At 44.1% G+C, this 18,296-nt stretch overlaps 1 protein-coding gene across 2 annotated transcripts in view; it reads left to right on the top strand.

The window, feature by feature from the left end:
- Nucleotides 1-1,227: 1,227 nt before the first annotated feature.
- The window catches only part of LOC139230049 (multiple epidermal growth factor-like domains protein 9), a 66,057-nt gene continuing 48,988 nt past the window's right edge, over nt 1,228-18,296 (top strand). For both annotated transcript variants that reach the window (XM_070861831.1, XM_070861823.1), the window contains exon 1: nt 1,228-1,402. In XM_070861831.1, the coding sequence (XP_070717932.1) occupies nt 1,348-1,402 (55 nt within the window). In that variant the 5' untranslated portion in view covers nt 1,228-1,347. The remainder of the gene's footprint in view (nt 1,403-18,296) is intronic.

Here is an 18,296-nt window from a genome sequence, read left to right as displayed (position 1 = left end):
CTGTTTTTATATTTCGTGCGAGTTTACTTTCATAATATCGCTTCCCTCTCTTAATCATTTTATTAGTCATTCTCAAATTCTCTGTAATATTCAAATACTCACTGATAATGTAGAACAAAAGCAAAATACTGTGGAAACTCTGAAATAAAAACAAAAAGGGCTGGAAACACTTAGCAGATCAGGCAGCATCTGTCGTGGGAGAAACAGAGTTAACGTTTCAGGTCGGTGAGCTTTCATCCGAAATGGAAGATGTTAAGAGATTTAACAGCTTTTAATCATGTACAGAGCTGGGGGGAGAAAGGAAGCAGGAAAGGAACCAAGGGGAAAGGTCTGTGGAGGGAAGGAGTAATTAAATGACAAAAGCCATGATGGTGCAAGGGCAAAAGGATGTGATAATGAGACAAGTGTTGTTACAATAGATGGGTCCAAAGGAAGCGCCCACCAAAGACTACTACTCCTCCACTCCCGGTGGTTCTGGTGCAGCTCTCCTGTGTCGTTCTTGCTGAAGAGGTTATTTCATTGTAAAACTCTTGCTATATCAGGAGACGCGGGACATGCTGCCTGGATGACCTTGCACCATTGCTTCTGATGGAAATTGGAGATGCAGTTTGTTTAAAAGAAAAATGAGTGCAACACAAACACACGGGTGGGAGGCACTGTCACCCAGGCTGACATGTCAGCAGCGCTCATCCCCAGGCCAGCTAATCTGTGACAAGATAGGAAGAGCAGAGATTGGTCTGGGCGTCACCATTTATTTGGCAAATCTACGCGGATTTATCACTGGTTCGCAGTGAGCTTAGCTTACTGGCGTATCTCGGCCTGTAAACTAAACACAGCTCCATTTTTCAAAATTCAAGTTTGCAAGCGGCCTAACTCATTCTGATCCTATTCTATACACATATATAAAGCAAACCTCCCTCCCAACAATCCTCTGAGCAGCAGGTTAGAGGCCTGGGAACAATGACTTCGATCGCAATCGGTGTTTAAAAATGGAGAAAAACAATTGAAATAAAACTTTGTTGAAACTTTATATCCAGATTCATTAAAGAATAGCTTTGCCAATTAACGTGATACTATTTGTTTTTAAATCGAACAAAGTTTTGCTCTAAAATATCCGCACTCAATCGACTCCGCCTCTGAGGAGTGAATGAAAACAGCGGATGCCAGATTGGGACTGGTCACATGATGAGAATCATATGATAGACTTGGTGCAGCGGCTGCATTGCCATTTGTACTGCAGGCAGAGGCAGAGTGGTTAAAACACACAGAGAGCAGCAACAGCCGCACCGCGAAATAGGAAGAGAGTGAAATTCACACCGGCTAAGTGAGAGAAGAGCTTGCAACACCATGAACCACCTCGGCCGAAGATACTACTCACTTCTAGTCGTGGTCTCTTCAGTAGGTGAGGAATATTAATTGTAAATTCGCGATTTATTTTCTGGCTAGAAATCAGAGTTGAAAATTTCTTATTTGTGTGTGTGTGTATTTTGAAATCTTGCAGCTACTCCAGAAATTTAAAAAACTGAAATATTTAATAAAGCAATGGAATTAATTATCATAAAACTTATGTATAGCGATCTTTTTCTATCTCTTGCGCTCGCTCTCTCTCTCTCTCTCTCTCTCTCCTAAACAAAGCGTGAATAAGAAAAAAGTAACTACAAATGCTGGATCTATCTCATTTTAAAAGTTGGACATGTACAGTGGTTCCTGAAATGTTAACCTGTCCTTTATTCCAAATGTGAAGGGACTTGCCGTGTTTCTAACACTTTTTCTGTTTTACAACAAATTAAAAAAGGCTGCAAATTGGGGAAAGGTGTTCCGATCTACCCTAGTCTTCTCGTACTGTGAGACGCAATGCATCTAACAGAGTTCACACTATCATAAACCAAAAGTTCATTGTCGCCTTCGAAACCCAAAGATTAACACTCCTGTGAAGCACCTTGGGACGTTTTACTACATTAAAGGCGCTGTATAAATACAAGTTGTTGTTGTTGTAGTAAGATTCGACTACAATTCACATAATGAGCAAAATCTGGGTGTATAATGGCTGGTTGTTCCTGATTACAACAAATCCCTTCGCACAGACCAAAAACTGCAGAAAACGATTACTTCAATTACAAAACTAACAAGAAGTGCCTTTTTATTTGAAGCCATTAACAGCAACATAGTCGATTGTAGCCTCAACCTTCCTAAAATATATATTTTTAAATTGTTTAAAAATCAAGTCATTTAACTATAAAGAAATCAAAATGGTTACCTATGAAGTTAGTCATGGCTCAGTGTAGAACTCTCCCCTGAGTCAGAAGGTTTTCCAAAGACTTAAGCATATAATCTAGGAAATGCTGTCTTTCGGATGACCTGTCTGCTCACTTGGATGGATGTAAAAGATTCCATGGTATTATTTGGAAAAAGAGCAGGGGAGTTTTCATTGTCCTAGCTCAACATCACCAAAATAGATTATCTGGTCATTTATCTCAATTCTGTTTGTGGGATCTTGCAGTGTTCAATATGCTGCTGTGATTTACAACAGTGACTACACCTCCAAAAGTATTTAATTGAAATGCTTTAGGATGCAGCATGCCCTGAGGCTGTGAAAGGTGCAATGTTCTTATAATAATGCAAAATAGTTGGATGGGACTGTTTCTTCCTCAAGTGAGCAGAAACCTAAAAGCTCAAAGAACAAGGTAAAGGCACTAGAGCAGGGTAGCACTGGGGGAAACAAAAACCAGAGCGTGACAGGAAGGGACAGACTCTATAAACATAAGTGTATCAGAAACTGGGGCCATAGCAGGAGAAAATGTTAAGGAAACACATTTAAAAGCTCTTTTTATCTGAATGCATGCAGCATTTGTAACAAATTAGATGAGCTGTTGGCACAAATAGTTACAAATGGGTATGATCTGATGGCCATTACAGAGATGTGGTTGCAAGATGACCAGGACTAGGAATGAAACATTCAGGGGTATTTGACAATCTGGAAGGACAGACCAAGGAAAATGAGGTGGGGTAACTCTGTTGATACAGGATGGAATCATTGCAATAGCAAGAAATTATATTGGCTCAAAGGATCAGGATGTTGAAACAGTTTGGATGGAGATAAGGAATAATAAGGGGGAAAAAGTCACTGAGTGTAGTCTATAGGCCCCCTAACAGTCGCAACTCTGGAGTATAAAGCAAGAAATAGCTTGTAAAAAGGAAACGGCAGCAATCATGGGTGATTTTTAACCTCCCATATTGATTGGACAAATCAAATTGGTCATGGTAACCTTGAGGAGGAATTCATAGAGTACATAAGGGATGGGTTCCTTGAGTAGTATGCAAAGGAACCAACTGGGGAGCAGGCTATCTAAGTTCTGGTCCTGTGTAATGAGACATAGAAACATAGAAAATAGGTGCAAGAGTAGGCCAATCGGCCCTTTGAGCCTGCACCACCATTCAATATGGACATGGCTGATCATTCACCTCCGCACCCCATTCCTGCTTTCTCTCCATGCCCCTTGATCCCTTTAGCCATAAGGGCTGTATCTAACTCCGTCTTGAATATATCCAATGAACTGGCATCAACAACTCTCTGCAGCAGGGAATTCCACAGGTTAACAACTCTGAATGAAGTAGTTTCTCCTCACCTCAGTCCTAAATGGCTTACCCCTTATCCTAAGACTCTGTCCTCTGGACTTCCCCAACATCGGGAACATTCTTCCTGCATCTAACCTGTCCAGTCCTGTCAGAATTTTATATGTTTCTATGAGACAGGATTAATAAACAATCTTCTAGTAAAGGATCCCCTTGGAATGAGTGATCATAGCATTGTTGAATTTCAAATTCAGATGGAGGGTGAGAAAGTTGGATCTCTTTAAATAAAGGAGACTATGAAGGTATGAGGGCAGAGTTGAGTAAAGTGGACTGGGAAAATGGATTAAAGCGTAGGACAATTGATGAACAGTGGTATACATTTAAGGAGGTATTTCATAACTCAAATATATTCCACTGAGGAGGAAAGGGTCTTTTTTTAAAAAAAAAGAGCTATCCGTGGCTAACTAAAGAAATAAAAACCAGGCATACAAAGTGGCCAAAGCTAGTGGGAGGACAGAAGATTAGGAAGCTTTTAATAGCCTGCAAAGAATGACTTTTTAAAAAAAAAAAAAAATGATTTTAAAAAAGGGAAGATATGAAAGTAAACTGGCATGCAATATTAAAAACAGAAAGCAAGAGTTTCTACCGGTATATAAAAAGGACAAGTGTGGCTAAAGTAAATGTTGGTTCCTTAGAGACCGGCGAATTAGTAATGGGGAACATGGAGATGGCAGAAACTCTGAACAAATATTTTGAATCAGTCTTTATGGTAGAGGGCACTCAAAATATCCCAATAGTGGATAGTTAAGTTCCTCCGCCGCGCCCCCCCCCCCCCCGCCAGCCTCTTTACACAATCGGTAAGATTATGGGCTAGAATTTCCCCAACCTGTTTTTCTGGCGCCCTCATTCGAGGTGCGCCAATTTTGTCCGCCTCCAAGCGCGCCGAAAAAGACCTCTGTATTCTGGCCACTCCCCAGCCTCTCTTCGGTCGTAGCGCAGCGTGGCCCAATGGATTGGGGGCGGAGCCAGGTCCTGGTGCTGAAAACAGTGCAGGGACCTTTGCACATGAGCGCTACAGTCTGTGCGCATGTGCAGTAACTTCTGGCAGGCTGTTTCTGCAAACGCGTGCTGCAGGCTGTGTGGGAGGGGCCCGAAGCATGCCGTCCCTACCCCTGACCAAATGGGCTCCCTCATCAGTGGCCAGAGTGTGCTCTGCAGGCTGTCTCATCTGATTGTTTTCTTCCCTTCATGTCAAAAGATGATTTGATTCCTTTCAGCCTTGGATTAGGGGATTTGCAGATTAGAAACACTTAAATCAAGATGGAACTTTAGCCTGGAGGGGCCCGTGGTGATGGTTCTTGAATCCACCAGTGGCGGTGCCTCTGACCTGATTGTAAAACTCCTGAAGAGTTTCTGGGGGTCTGGGTTTGTAACTCTCGACCAGATGAACCGGGGATTCATGCGGGTGTTTGCCATGCCGGATATCAGTCTCGACGTGCTTCACAAGAGGCTACTTCCATCCCCCTCCCCCCTCAGCCCTGGCTGAATGGGCTCCCTCATTGGTGGCCTGCTGTGTTTCCTAAGGTAGGACTTCTGTTTTTTTTATTATTTACTGATTGATTTGGGTTAGGTGCAGGGTTCCTTCTATTTTATTTCATCTCAGTCCTAAATAACTTGCCCTTTATCCTTAGACTATGACCCCCTGATTCTGGACTTCCCCAACATCGGGAACATTTTTCCTGCATCTAACCTGTCCAATTCGGTCAGGATTTTGTGTTTCTATGAGATCCTCTCTCATTCATCTAAATTCCAGTGAATATAAGCCTAGTCAATCCATCTGTCTTCATGTCAGTCCTGCCATCCCGGGAATCAGTCTGGTGAACCTTCGCTGCACTCCCTCAATAGTAAGAATGTCCTTCCTCAGATTAGGAGACCAAAACTGTACACAGTACTCCAGGTGTGGCCTCACCAAGGCCCTGGTGCAGGGAAAGTGGCAGAGGGATGGGAAGTTCTGAGGGGGTGGAAGGCAGGAGAGATTAAATGACACAAGGGATGATCGTGCAAGGCGAAAGGAGATGGTAAGGGGAGAATTAAAGAAACAAAAGATGGGTCTAGAGAAGGTATAAATGGCAATTGCAGAATCATTACCAACTGCTGGTGGGGGCCATTCGACCCATTGTGTCTGTGCTGGTTATGATCTGAACATGTTGAACTCCACGTTGAATCCGGAAGGCTGTAATGTGCCTAATCGAAAGATGAGGTGCCGTTCCTCGAGCTTGCATTGAGCATCATACAGTGTAGGAGGCCGAGGTCAGAGTGGGAGTGGTCAGGAGAGTTTAAAATGTCAAGCGACTGGAAACTAGGTCATGCTTGCGGACTGAACGGAAGTGTTCCACAAGCAATCACCCAATCTGCGTTTGGCCTCCCCAATGTGGAGGAGACCACATCGTGAGCAGTGAATACAGTGTACTAAATTGATAGAAGTACAAGTAAATCACTGTTTCACCTGGAAGGAGTGTTTGGGGCTCTGGATGGAAGGAAGGGAGGAGGTAAAGGGGCAAATGTTGCATCGCCTGCACTTGCACGGGAAGGTGCCATGGGAAGAGGAGTGGGTGACGGAGGAGTGGACTAGGGTGACGGAGGAGTGGACTAGGGTGTCACGGAGGGTGCAGTCCCTTCAGAATGCTAAAAGCAATCCATCATTCTGTCTAAATTATGGCTATTGCCACTGGTGTACAAATACACTAAATTCCAGTCTTCATCTGGAAAAGACTTTGAAGCTGAACTGGGTCTCGTCTGAGATTGTGAACAAAATTGCAATATTGCAGAGTTTCTGCAGGCAGGAAGTTATCATGGTGGCTTTCAGTGCTCCTTGGCACTTGATGGGGAGAAGCAGCAGTGAAGGGCTTTCATGTGAAACTTGAGCTGACTGTCTGAAATAGCTGCTATGCTAACCATCGCTTGTACAAGCTGAGAATTGACATTGACTGAACAACAGTGCCACTGAGGGAGAAGTGACCATGCTGTGGCATGCTTGGAGGAAATCTGAGGCTCTGATCACAATGTTTCTTCCTCTTTAGATAAGCAAATTGTGCTGGGCGAGGTTAAGTATGGAAGAACTCCACGACTCTACTGTGAGCTAAAACTGATGTGACCGTACACTCTTTTTAATACAACTCGAGTGTCTAAGCAGTGTGGCAGACAAACTTTTTTTAGATTCCCTTGCACGTGATGTGCAGGTGACCCTTGGGCCTCCAACAGTTGCGCCCTCTAACTGTGTAAGACTTGCCACCAATGTTTACATGCATAACAGGGGTTAGCCAATGTACCATCCCTGTTTAAAAAGGCAGAGAAGGATAAACCAGGCAACTATAGACCAGTGAGTTTAATGTCAGTTCCGGGCAAACTCTTAAAATCTGTAATTTGAGATCAAATGTATAAAAGTTTAGAAATGTGTGGGATAATTGAAGACCGCACTACAGATTTATTAGATGCATTTTTTTTTTAAATGATTCTAAAGAGGAAATTAATGATATGATGATCACTGGACCCTGTGTTCCCTACAATCAGTTTACCTTTGCAGCCCAATATGTAGACTGCTAATGTAGTACTCTTATTTAAGAAGGGAGAAAGGAATAGGCCGAGTAATTACAGGCCTGTCAGCCTAACCTCAGTGGTCGGAAAATTATTGGAAAAAATCCTGAAAGACAGGATAAATCTGCATTTGGAAAGGCAAGGATTAATTAAGGTCAGTCAGCACGGATTTGTTAAGGGAAGATTGTGTTTGACTAACCTGATTGAATTTTTTGAGGAGGTAACCAAGAGGGTCGATGAGGGTAGTGTGTACGATATAGAATATATGGACTTTAGTGAGACTTTTGATAAGGTCCCGTGTGTGTGTGTACCTTGGGAGGGCTAATAAGGAAAGGGTATACACATTTAACGGTAGGCCACTTAAGTGTAGATGAACAAAGGGACCTTGGAGTGCTTGTCCACAGAACTCTGAAAGTAGCAGGCCAGGTGGAGAAGATGGTTAAGAAGGCATACGGAATGCTTGCCTTTATTGGCTGAGGCATAGAATATGAGCAGGGAGGTTATGCTTAAATTGTATAATACTTTGGTTAGGCCGCAGCTGGAGTACTGCATGCAGTTCTGGTTGCCGTATTATAGGAAGGATGTGATTGCACTAGGGAAGGTGCAAAGGAGATTTACTAGGATGCTGCCTGGAATGGAACATCTTTGAGGACAGATTAGATAGGCTGGGTTTGTTCTCATTGGAACAGAGGAGGTTCAGAGGAGACCTCATTGAAGTGTACAAAATATTGAGGGGCCTGGACATAGTGGATAGTAAGGGTCTATTTCCATTGGTGCAGGGGTCTATTATGAGGGGCATAGTTTTAAGGTGGTTGGTGGAAGGATTTGTGGGGGGGGGGGGGTTCTTTACGCAGAGGGTTGTGGGGATCTGGAACTCGCTGCCTGGAAGAGTGGTGGATGCAGAAACCCTCACCACTTTTAAGAGATGGTTGGATGGGCACTTAAAGTGCAGTAACCTGCAGGGTTACGGACCTAGAGCTGGTAATTGGGATTAGACTGGATGATCTTTTGTTGAACGATGCAGATATAATGGTAAGTACTGCAGGGAATAGAATATGGCCAGGGTGATCTCCTGGACTAGTTTCGATCGCCTGGATGGGTCGGAGAGGAATTTTCCCAGATTTTTTTTCTCCCTAAATTGGCTTGGGTTTATATCTGGTTTTTGCCTCTCCCAGGAGATCACATGGCTTCAGTTGGGGTGGAGTGTATAATGTTTCAGTATAAGGGATGTTGCAGTTGTGTGAGACGGACTAGTTGGGCTGGGTGCTCTTTGCCTTTCTGTAATTTTTCATAGGTTTATATGTAACCTTTAGGGCTGCTTACCAAGGGCCGTGTGGCTCTTTGTCAGCCGGCGTGGACACGATGGGCCGAAATGGCCTCCTTCTGTGCTGCAAATTTCTGTTTCTATGTAATGTGACATTGGGCCCATAAGTTAGACACTGTGTACTGGATACTGTGGTCTTGCATGTGCTCAATGCACATTTTCCCCCTTATCTTCTGGAAGATGAATTGATTGATTCTATTAAGGGAAAGTGCAATAAGTACATGAGGGAGAAAGCAATAGGATAGGTGGGTGGGGGGGGGGGGAGGGGAGAAGGAGAATGAAGTAAATAGAGTGGGGGGGGGGGGGTGGGAGGGAGGAGAATGAAGTAAATAGAGTGGGGGGGGGTGTGGGGAGGAGAATGAAGTAAATAGAGTGGGGGGGGGGAGAGAAACCTTGTTTGGAGCATAAACCCTGGCCGAATGATATGAGACCATTACACCATGAGACTGGTTTATTTTTCATGTTAAACATGGACACACACAATACCATTTTGGCTTCATCTTCCTCTTCAGGTGAACGTAAAAGATCTCGTGGCTTTATTGGAAGAAGTTCTCCCAGTGCCTTGACCAACAATTATCCCTTGAACAACATCACTAAAGCACAATATCTTGTCGTGTATCTCCTTGTTTGTGGAACCTTGTTGAGTGCAAATTGGTTGTTCTTGCATTACAACAATGACTACACTTCAAATGTGCTGCATTTGCTTTAAGCAGGGTGGAACATCCTGAAGTTATGAAAGCCGTTATTTAAATACAAGCGCTTTCACTTCCTTGTGTTCTCTTTTTTTTTTTTCTTTCGCTTTGCTATTTTATTCTTTGGAAATAGTTCTTCAATAAGGCTAGTGACGTGACAGTCATGGAGGCCAATGGTACTCTAGACAGTAATGTCAGGAGAATAGTGCTTTTCAACTGTGCCCCCAAAACTCCAGGCAGTATTATGAGGTACAAAGAACCAATTTTTATTAAATAAATTTCTGACGGCCATCGTCCTAGTTTTCTGGTGATTTTTGAGGTGTATGTGCGCTGCAGATGCAAACCTCCTCCATCTTGCTCACAGCTGTCCCATGATTCCAGGTAAATTTCCCATGACCAGTCCCTAATCAGTAATTCTACCACCACGATTTATGTTCTCGCTACACTCCCAACAAGCTGGAGAACCGGAATGCAGTCGCAGACAAAACCGCATTGAAAGCTGCAACTGAATTTTGATGTGCTCTTATTTTGGGCCTGGCCACATGAACAACGTGATTGGTTTTTTTTCCCCCTCTAATTTAACTACAAGTATAGGATTCAGCTTATCTGCGAAATGGTCTTGTTTTACTTCCTCGTTGAGGCAGCGTTACCACAATTTCTAAGCTTTATTCAGGTTATTTTTAACCCTGTTTCCTTATTTCAATTAACATTTAGTCTAGTATGCAAGCGTGCATTCTAATATAAAGTAGCGGCATATTAAATGACTTTGTTTTACACTCAAAACAAAACTCTTGTGATCCAGCTTAAAGGTCAGCTTTCTGGGAGCGTAATGTGCACTGCAGCTGCTGTAAACTGATAAGTCCATGTTTTCCCCCCTCACCCAGTGCTAATGCCCCTCTCCCTCATTTGGCTTTGACTAGCAATAGAGCCACTGAGTTTAGTTTCAATTTTCATCTCCAGCAATGTACGGCAAATCTTAACTGGATGAAAATACAGATTGTGAAGTTTAAGCATTGAAGGAGTGGAGAGTCTAGATCCAATTTCTGAATAAGTCTCTCGTTATTCCCCCACTCCCCCTGCTCCTCAGCTGACTGAAGATGGGGACTTTGTCATGTAAATCCTATGTGCCTTAGTAGCCTCTCGCCATTAGCATTGGGTTACGGTGGAAAATTTGCATTAAACAATGCACCTGTTTTAGTTCTGCTTGTATGAACTGTGGTGCATCAGTCAGGAAGTTGAAGCACTAGAGATGTAAAAGTTTTTTTTTTAAAAAAGTGTAACATCTGAGCATAGGATCAGGAATAGGCCATTCAGCCCCTCGAGCCTGTTCCCGTGCCATTCAGTTAGATCATGGCTGATCTGTTCAATTCTATTTACCTGCCTTTGATTCAAATCCCTTGATGGATAAATAATCAGTCATTTCTCAGTCTTGAAAAATTCAATTCATTCCACATCATTTTGGAATAGAATTCCACATTTGTACTTTCCTTTTGTGTTGAAAAGGTGCTTCCTGATTTCAGACCTAAATGGCCGAACTCTAATTAAGATTGTGCCCCCTTGTTCTGGATTTTTTTCCACCAGAGGAAATAGTTTCCCTATATCTACACTATCGAATCCGTTTATCATCTCTGAACATAGAGGAACAGGAGTAGGCCATTTGGCCCCTTGAGCCTGCTCAGCCATTTAATAAGATCATGGCTGATCTGATCTTGGCCTCAACTCCACTTTCCTGCCTGCTACCCATAACCCTTGATTCCCTTATCATTCAAAAATCTGTCTATCTCCATCTTTTAAATATATTCAATGACCCAGTCTCCACAGCTCCCTGGGGTAGAGAATTCCACAGATTCATGACCCTCAGAAGAAATTCCTCCTCATTTCGGTCTTAAATGGGCGACCCCTTATTCTGAAACTATGCCCCCAGTTCTAGATTCCCCCACGAGGGGAAACATCCTTTCTGCATTTACCCTGCCAAGCCCCCTCAGAATCTTGTACATTTCAAAAAGATCACCTCTCATTCTTCTAAACTCCAATGAGTATAGGTTCAACCTCTCTTCATATGACAACCCTTTCATCTCGGGAATCAACCTTCTCTGAACTGCCTCCAATGCACGTATATCCTTCCTTTTTAAATAAGGAGACCAAAACTGTATGCAGTACTCTAGGTGTGATCTTAACGCCATGTACAGTTGTAGCAGGGCTTTCCTACTTTTATACTGCATCCCGTTTGCAATAAAGACCAACATTAGAAACTAGGTGCAGGAATAGGCCATTTGGCCCTTCAAGCCTGCACCACCATTCAATAAGATCAGTGCTGATCATTCACCTCAGTACCCCTTTCCTGCTTTCTCTCCTTACCCCTTGATCCTTTTAGCCGTAAGGGCCATATCCAACGCCTTCTTGAATATATCTAACAAACTGACATCAACAACTCTCTGCGGAAGAGAATTCCACAAGTTAACAACTGAGTGAAGAAGTTTCTCCTCATCTCAGTCCTAAATGGCTTACCCCTTATCCTTAGACTGTGTCCCCTGGCTCTGGACTTCCCCAACATTGGGAACATTCTTCCTGCATCTAACCTGTCCAGTCCCGTCAGAATTTTATGTTTCTATGAGATCCCCTCATCCTTCTAAACTCCAGTGAATACAGGCCCAGTCGATCCAGTCTCTCCTCATATGTCAGTCCTGCCATCCCGGAAATCAGTCTGGTGAACCTTTGCTGCACTCCTTCAATAGCAAGAAAGTCCTTCCTCCGATTAGGAGACCAAAACTGAACACAATATTCCAGGTGAGGCCTCACTGATTTCTTGTACCTGCATACTAACTGTGTTTCATGTACAAGAACCCCCAGATCTCTCTACTGAAGCATTTTGTAATCTCTCCCCATTTAAATTGTAATTTGCTGTTTTTATTTTTCCTACCAAAGTGAATAACCTCACATTGTCCCACATCTGCCAAATGTTTGCCCACTCACTTAGATCATCCCTCAACCTTCGAAATGCAAGCCACATTTATGCAACCTGTCCTAATAAATCTTTATGCCCCAGTACAGGTATTAATTTGGAAATTTTTTGCTGTTAACATCCCCCCCCACATTCTCCAAGACTAGTCTATCCTTTGAGGTGAGGTACCCAGAACTGCATGCAATACTCCAGGGGCTGGCGAAGATTAACAATTCAAGCCTATTCGAGAATCATTTCAACAAACCCTCCTTTTGGAAAGCCTTCATACTGTGTCTGTCATAGATTCTAGTTATACTGTTGCACAATTCTGTAAGGGAATTGGAAAAATATTTGAAGAGGTGAAAATTGCAGGGCTATGGGAAAAGAGCAGGTGAGTGGGATTCATTGGCTAGCTCAGTTAAGATGCACGATGGGCTGAATGGCCTCCTTCTGTGCTTTAAATTCGATGAATTGATCTGAAAGAAGAATGACTGAGCAGAAAGCCTGCATACAGGGATGCATGGCAGATGCATTCCAGGAGATTTAGCCCGCTGATCTACATTGGCACCCGGTTAAGCAATGCCTTGACTTTAAAATTCTCATCCTTGTTTTCAAATCCCCCACACCCCCGGAGATATCTGCACTCCTCTAATTCTGGCCTCTTGAATATCCCCAACTATAATCGCTCAATCGTTGGTGGCCGTGCCTTCTGTTGCTGAGGCCTCAAGCTCTGGAATTTCCTGCTTCAACCTCTCTGCCTCTCTCTACTTCTCTCTCCCCTCCTTTTAGATGCTCCTTAAAACCTACCTCTTTGACCAAGCTTTGTCAGCTGCCCTAATAACTCCTTGTGTGGCTTGGTGTCAAATTTTGATGATGCTCCTGGGACATTTACTACATTAAGGGCACTATAAATATACATGTACATGTTGGTGATCCTTGAAGCCATGTTCTGGAAAATACATGGAATATAAGGCAGACATTCAGTGAAACTTTTCTCATCACTTCCCCCTAAATATAGAATTGTGAATATCCAAGATATAAGTTGTTGCGCGCGCTCGCTCGCTCTCTCGCTCTTCCCCCGCCCCCCCCCCCCCCATCCATCACAAAATCATTTCCATTAAAGACTTTTTTTAATAACTGGTAAAATGTAATGTGTATCTGCCATCCCTTCTGTATCCCACTGCCCTCTGCTTATCCACTGCAATGTTGTGGAGCCTGACACTGAAAATTCAACTGCTTGTCTGATTGACATGTCAACTCTGCTCCACATCCTGTTGTTTGTTTGAATTGTCTGAGATGGGAAAGGAAGATAAGTTCTACTTTATTAACAGAACCGTTATACAATAAAAATGTTTCTTTTTTTAATTGTAAAATATGACCAGTATCTGATATTCCCCTGTAGTATTTTAAGAATTTCTTGTTCTGTCTCTTTCCTTCCCTGCCCCCCCCCCCCCCCCAAATAAAATCACCAGTTTTCCAGTTAGTGATAGGAGTTGATCAGTCAGTAGTGGAGGAATGGTACATTGGCTAGTTTAGTCTACAATGAAATGAAGTCATTGTCCAATTGCCAACTTCATAAGTCTAGCTTCTCTAAAGTAGCAGCCTCATAATTCAGGCTGACTAGAAATAAACATATGATTTTGACACACAGAAAAAGACCAGCTGGTCCACAAGCTGGCCAGACCATCATGGTTAAGCACTTTTCTCTGTCTCCGCAGCCATGTGCACTTCCGGGAGAGGAACAACCCCCCCCCCCCCACCCCCCCCAATCCCAGAAACAATCCAGGGCCAATAAAGGGGGGGAAATACTGTGGGGAAATTCCTCTCTGACCCCCTCAGGTGATCACAAACAGTCCAGGAGATTACAAGGACTAAAGTCACTTGCCTTTTTTACACAACATAAACCAGAGATGATCCCAAAACTTGGGCCCATGTCCTAACTCGCACCAAGTCCCGCTCACCCATCACCCCTGTGCTCACTGACCTACATTGGCTCCCGGTTAAGCAACACCTCGATTTGAAAATTCTCATGCTTGTTTACAAATCCCTTCATGGCCTCTCCCCTCCCTATCTCTAGAATCTCCTCCAGCGCCTCAACCCCCCGAGATATCTGCACTCCTCTAATTCTGCCCTCTTGAGCAACCCTGATTTATAATCACTCAACCATTGGTGGCTGTGCCTTCTGCTGCCTGGGCCCTAAGCTCTGGAACTCCCTCCCTAAACCTCTCCACCTCTCTACCCCTCTTTCCTCCTTTTAAGACGCTCCTTAAAACCTACCTCTTTGACCATCATCATAGGCAGTCCCTCAAAATCGAGGAAGACTTGCTTCCACTCTAAACTTGAGCCCTTAGGTGGCTGAACAGTCCAATACAGGAATTACAGTCTCACAGGTGGGACAGACAGTCGTTGAAGGAAAGGGTGGGTGAGACTGGTTTGCCGCACACTCCTTCCACTGCTTGTGCTTGTTTTCTGCATGCTCTTGGCGACGAGACTCTGTGCTCAGCGCCCTCCTGGGTGCACTTCCTCCACTTGGGGCGATCTTTGGCCAGGGATTCTCAGGTGTCGGTGGGGATGTTGCATTTTATCAAGGATGCTTTGAGGGTGTCCTTGCAACGTTTCCTCTGCCCACTTTTTGGTCTCGCTTTCCTTGTAGGAGTTCAGAGTAGAGCACTTGCTTTGGGAGTCTTGTGTCCGGCATTGCTTCGATGCTGGGGATGTTGGCCTGGTCGAGGACGCTAATGTTGGAGCGTCTCCATCTCTTCTTTTTTTTTTTTTTTTTTTTCCCCCCCCGCCCCCCCCCCCCGGGGATTTGCAGGATCTTGCGGAGACATCGTTGGTGGCATTTCTCCAGCGACTTGAGGTGTCGACTGTACATGGTCCATGTCTCTGAGCCATACAGGAGGGTGGATATCACTACAGTCCTGTTGACCATGAGCTTGGTGGCTGATTTGAGGGCCTGATCTCCAAGTCCGAGTCGACATCTTCACTCAGGCATATGAAAGCATGGGCCTTAAACTAAACTTCCATAAGACAAAGGTCCTCCACCAACCTGACCCCGCAGTTTGTGGAGGACACAGCACTGCCCCCCCCGGTCACTGAGATCCACGGCGCGGCCCTGGACAACGTGGACCATTTTCCATACCTTGGGGGCCTATTATCAGCAAGGGCAGATATCGACGATGAGGTTCAACACCGCCTCCAGTGCACCAGCGCAGCCTTCGGCCGCCTGAGGAAAAGTGTTCTTTGACACAGCTTTTGGTCATCTACCATAATTTCTACTTGTGTGGCTTGGTGTCGAATGTATTTTTTTTTGTCTTAACACTCCTGTGAAGTGCCTTGGTGTGTTTTACTATGTTAAAGGTGCTATATAAATACAAGTAGCTGCTGGGTATTACACTGCTGACTTCCTCACCCACTCCCTCCATGCCCAACACAACAGTGAAAACAACACTGCCTTTGAATTTAAAATGAAACACAATCTGGCATTGTATACCCAAGAAGAAGAATAGATCAGTTTATCATAGCCTCCTTCTGTGCTGTGCTATTCTATCATGTGTCTCACTCTTCAGCAGAGCTATACAATTAGTCCCACTCCTTACTCTTTCAATATAGTCCTGTAAATGTTTTCCTTGAAGTATTTATCCAATTCTCTTTGAGTTACTGTTGAATCATCTTCCACCCCCCTTTCAGACAGTGCATTCCAGGTCACAGCAACTTGATGTGTTTTAAGTTTCCTCCTGTTGTCTCTGGCTCTTTTACCAGTCACCTTAAATCTCTGAGCTCTGGTTACTGACCCTCTGCCCCTGGAAACAGCTCTGTATTTACTATTTCAAAAGCCTTCATGATTTTGAATATTTCTTTCAAATCTTCTCTGCTCTAAGGAGAACAACCCCAGCTTCTCCAGTGTCCCCACATAACTGAAGTCCCTCCATCCCTGGTACCATTCTCCTAAATCTCTCTCAAGGCTTTGACATCCTTCCTAAAGGTGTGGTGCCCAGAATTGAACACACTGGCCTGGATTTTATGGTAAAAATAACAGGGTGGCTATCATCGCTCCTCCATTATTATGGAGTAAATCTGACAGCAACTTCCAACATAGAAACATAGAAACATAGAAAATAGGTGCAGGAGTAGGCCATTCGGCCCTTCTAGCCTGCACCGCCATTCAATGAGTTCATGGCTGAACATTCAACTTCAGTACCCCATTCCTGCTTTCTCGCCATACCCCTTGATCCCCCTAGTAGTAAGGACCTCATCTAACTCCTTTTTGAATATATTTAGTGAATTGGCCTCAACAACTTTCTGTGGTAGAGAATTCCACAGGTTCACCACTCTGGGTGAAGAAGTTCCTCCGCATCTCGGTCCTAAATGGCTTGCCCCTTATCCTTAGACTGTGACCTCTGGTTCTGGACTTCCCCAACATTGGGAACATTCTTCCTGCATCTAATCTGTCTAACCCCGTCAGAATTTTAAATGTTTCTATGAGGTCCCCTCTCATTCTTCTGAACTCCAGTGAATACAAGCCCAGTTGATCCAGTCTTTCTTGATGGGTCAGTCCCGCCATCCCGGGAATCAGTCTGGTGAACCTTCGCTGCACTCCCTCAATAGCAAGAATGTCCTTCCTCAGGTTAGGAGACCAAAACTGTACACAATACTCCAGGTGTGGCCTCACCAATGCCCTGTACAACTGTAGCAACACCTCCCTGCCCCTGTACTCAAATCCCCTTGCTATGAAGGCCAACATGCCATTTGCTTTCTTAACCGCCTGCTGCACCTGCATGCCAACCTTCAATGACTGATGTACCATGACACCCAGGTCTCTTTGCACCTCCCCTTTTCCTAATCTGTCACCATTCAGATAATAGTCTGTCTCTCTGTTTTTACCACCAAAGTGGATAACCTCACATTTATCCACATTATACTTCATCTGCCATGCATTTGCCCACTCACCTAACCTATCCAAGTCGCTCTGCAGCCTCACAGCATCCTCCTCGCAGCTCACACTGCCACCCAACTTAGTGTCATCTGCAAATTTGGAGATACTACATTTAATCCCCTCATCTAAATCATTAATGTACAGTGTAAACAGCTGGGGCCCCAGCACAGAACCTTGCGGTACCCCACTAGTCACTGCCTGCCATTCTGAAAAGTACCCATTTACTCCTACTCTTTGCTTCCTGTCTGACAACCAGTTCTCAATCCATGTCAGTACACTACCCCCAATCCCATGTGCTCTAACTTTGCACATCAATCTCTTGTGTGGGTCCTTGTCGAACGCCTTCTGAAAGTCCAAATATACCACATCAACTGGTTCTCCCTTATCCACTCTACTGGAAACATCCTCAAAAAATTCCAGAAGATTTGTCAAGCATGATTTCCCTTTCACAAATCCATGCTGACTTGGACCTATCATGTCACCTCTTTCCAAATGCACTGCTATGACATCCTTAATAATTGATTCCATCATTTTACCCACTACCGATGTCAGGCTGACCGGTCTATAATTCCCTGTTTTCTCTCTCCCTCCTTTTTTAAAAAGTGGGGTTACATTGGCTACCCTCCACTCCATAGGAACTGATCCAGTGTCAATGGAATGTTGGAAAATGACTGTCAACGCATTCACTATTTCCAAGGCCACCTCCTTAAGTACTCTGGGATGCAGTCCATCAGGCCCTGGGGATTTATCAGCCTTCAATCCCATCAATTTCCCCAACACAATTTCCCGGCTAATAAGGATTTCCCTCAGTTCCTCCTCCTTACTAGACCCCCCGACTCCTTTTTATAACCGGAAGGTTGTTCGTGTCCTCCTTCGTGAATACCGAACCAAAGTACTTGTTCAATTGGTCTGCCATTTCTTTGTTCCCCGTTATGACTTCCCCTGATTCTGACTACAGAGGACCTACGTTTGTCTTTACTAACCTTTTTCTCTTTACATATTTATAGAAACTTTTGCAATCCGTCTTAATGTTCCCTGCAAGCTTCTTCTCATACTCCATTTTCCCTGCCCTAATCAAACCCTTTGTCCTCCTCTGCTGAGTTCTAAATTTCTCCCAGTCCCCAGGTTCGCTGCTATTTCTGGCCAATTTGTATGCCACTTCCTTGGCTTTAATACTATCCCTGATTTCCCTTGATAGCCACGGTTGAGCCACCTTCCCTTTTTTATTTTTATGCC

This window comes from Pristiophorus japonicus, chromosome 2, assembly GCF_044704955.1.
Source record: "Pristiophorus japonicus isolate sPriJap1 chromosome 2, sPriJap1.hap1, whole genome shotgun sequence".
NCBI classification, from domain to species: Eukaryota; Metazoa; Chordata; class Chondrichthyes; family Pristiophoridae; genus Pristiophorus; species Pristiophorus japonicus.
This window is presented reverse-complemented; position numbering and strand designations above follow the sequence as displayed.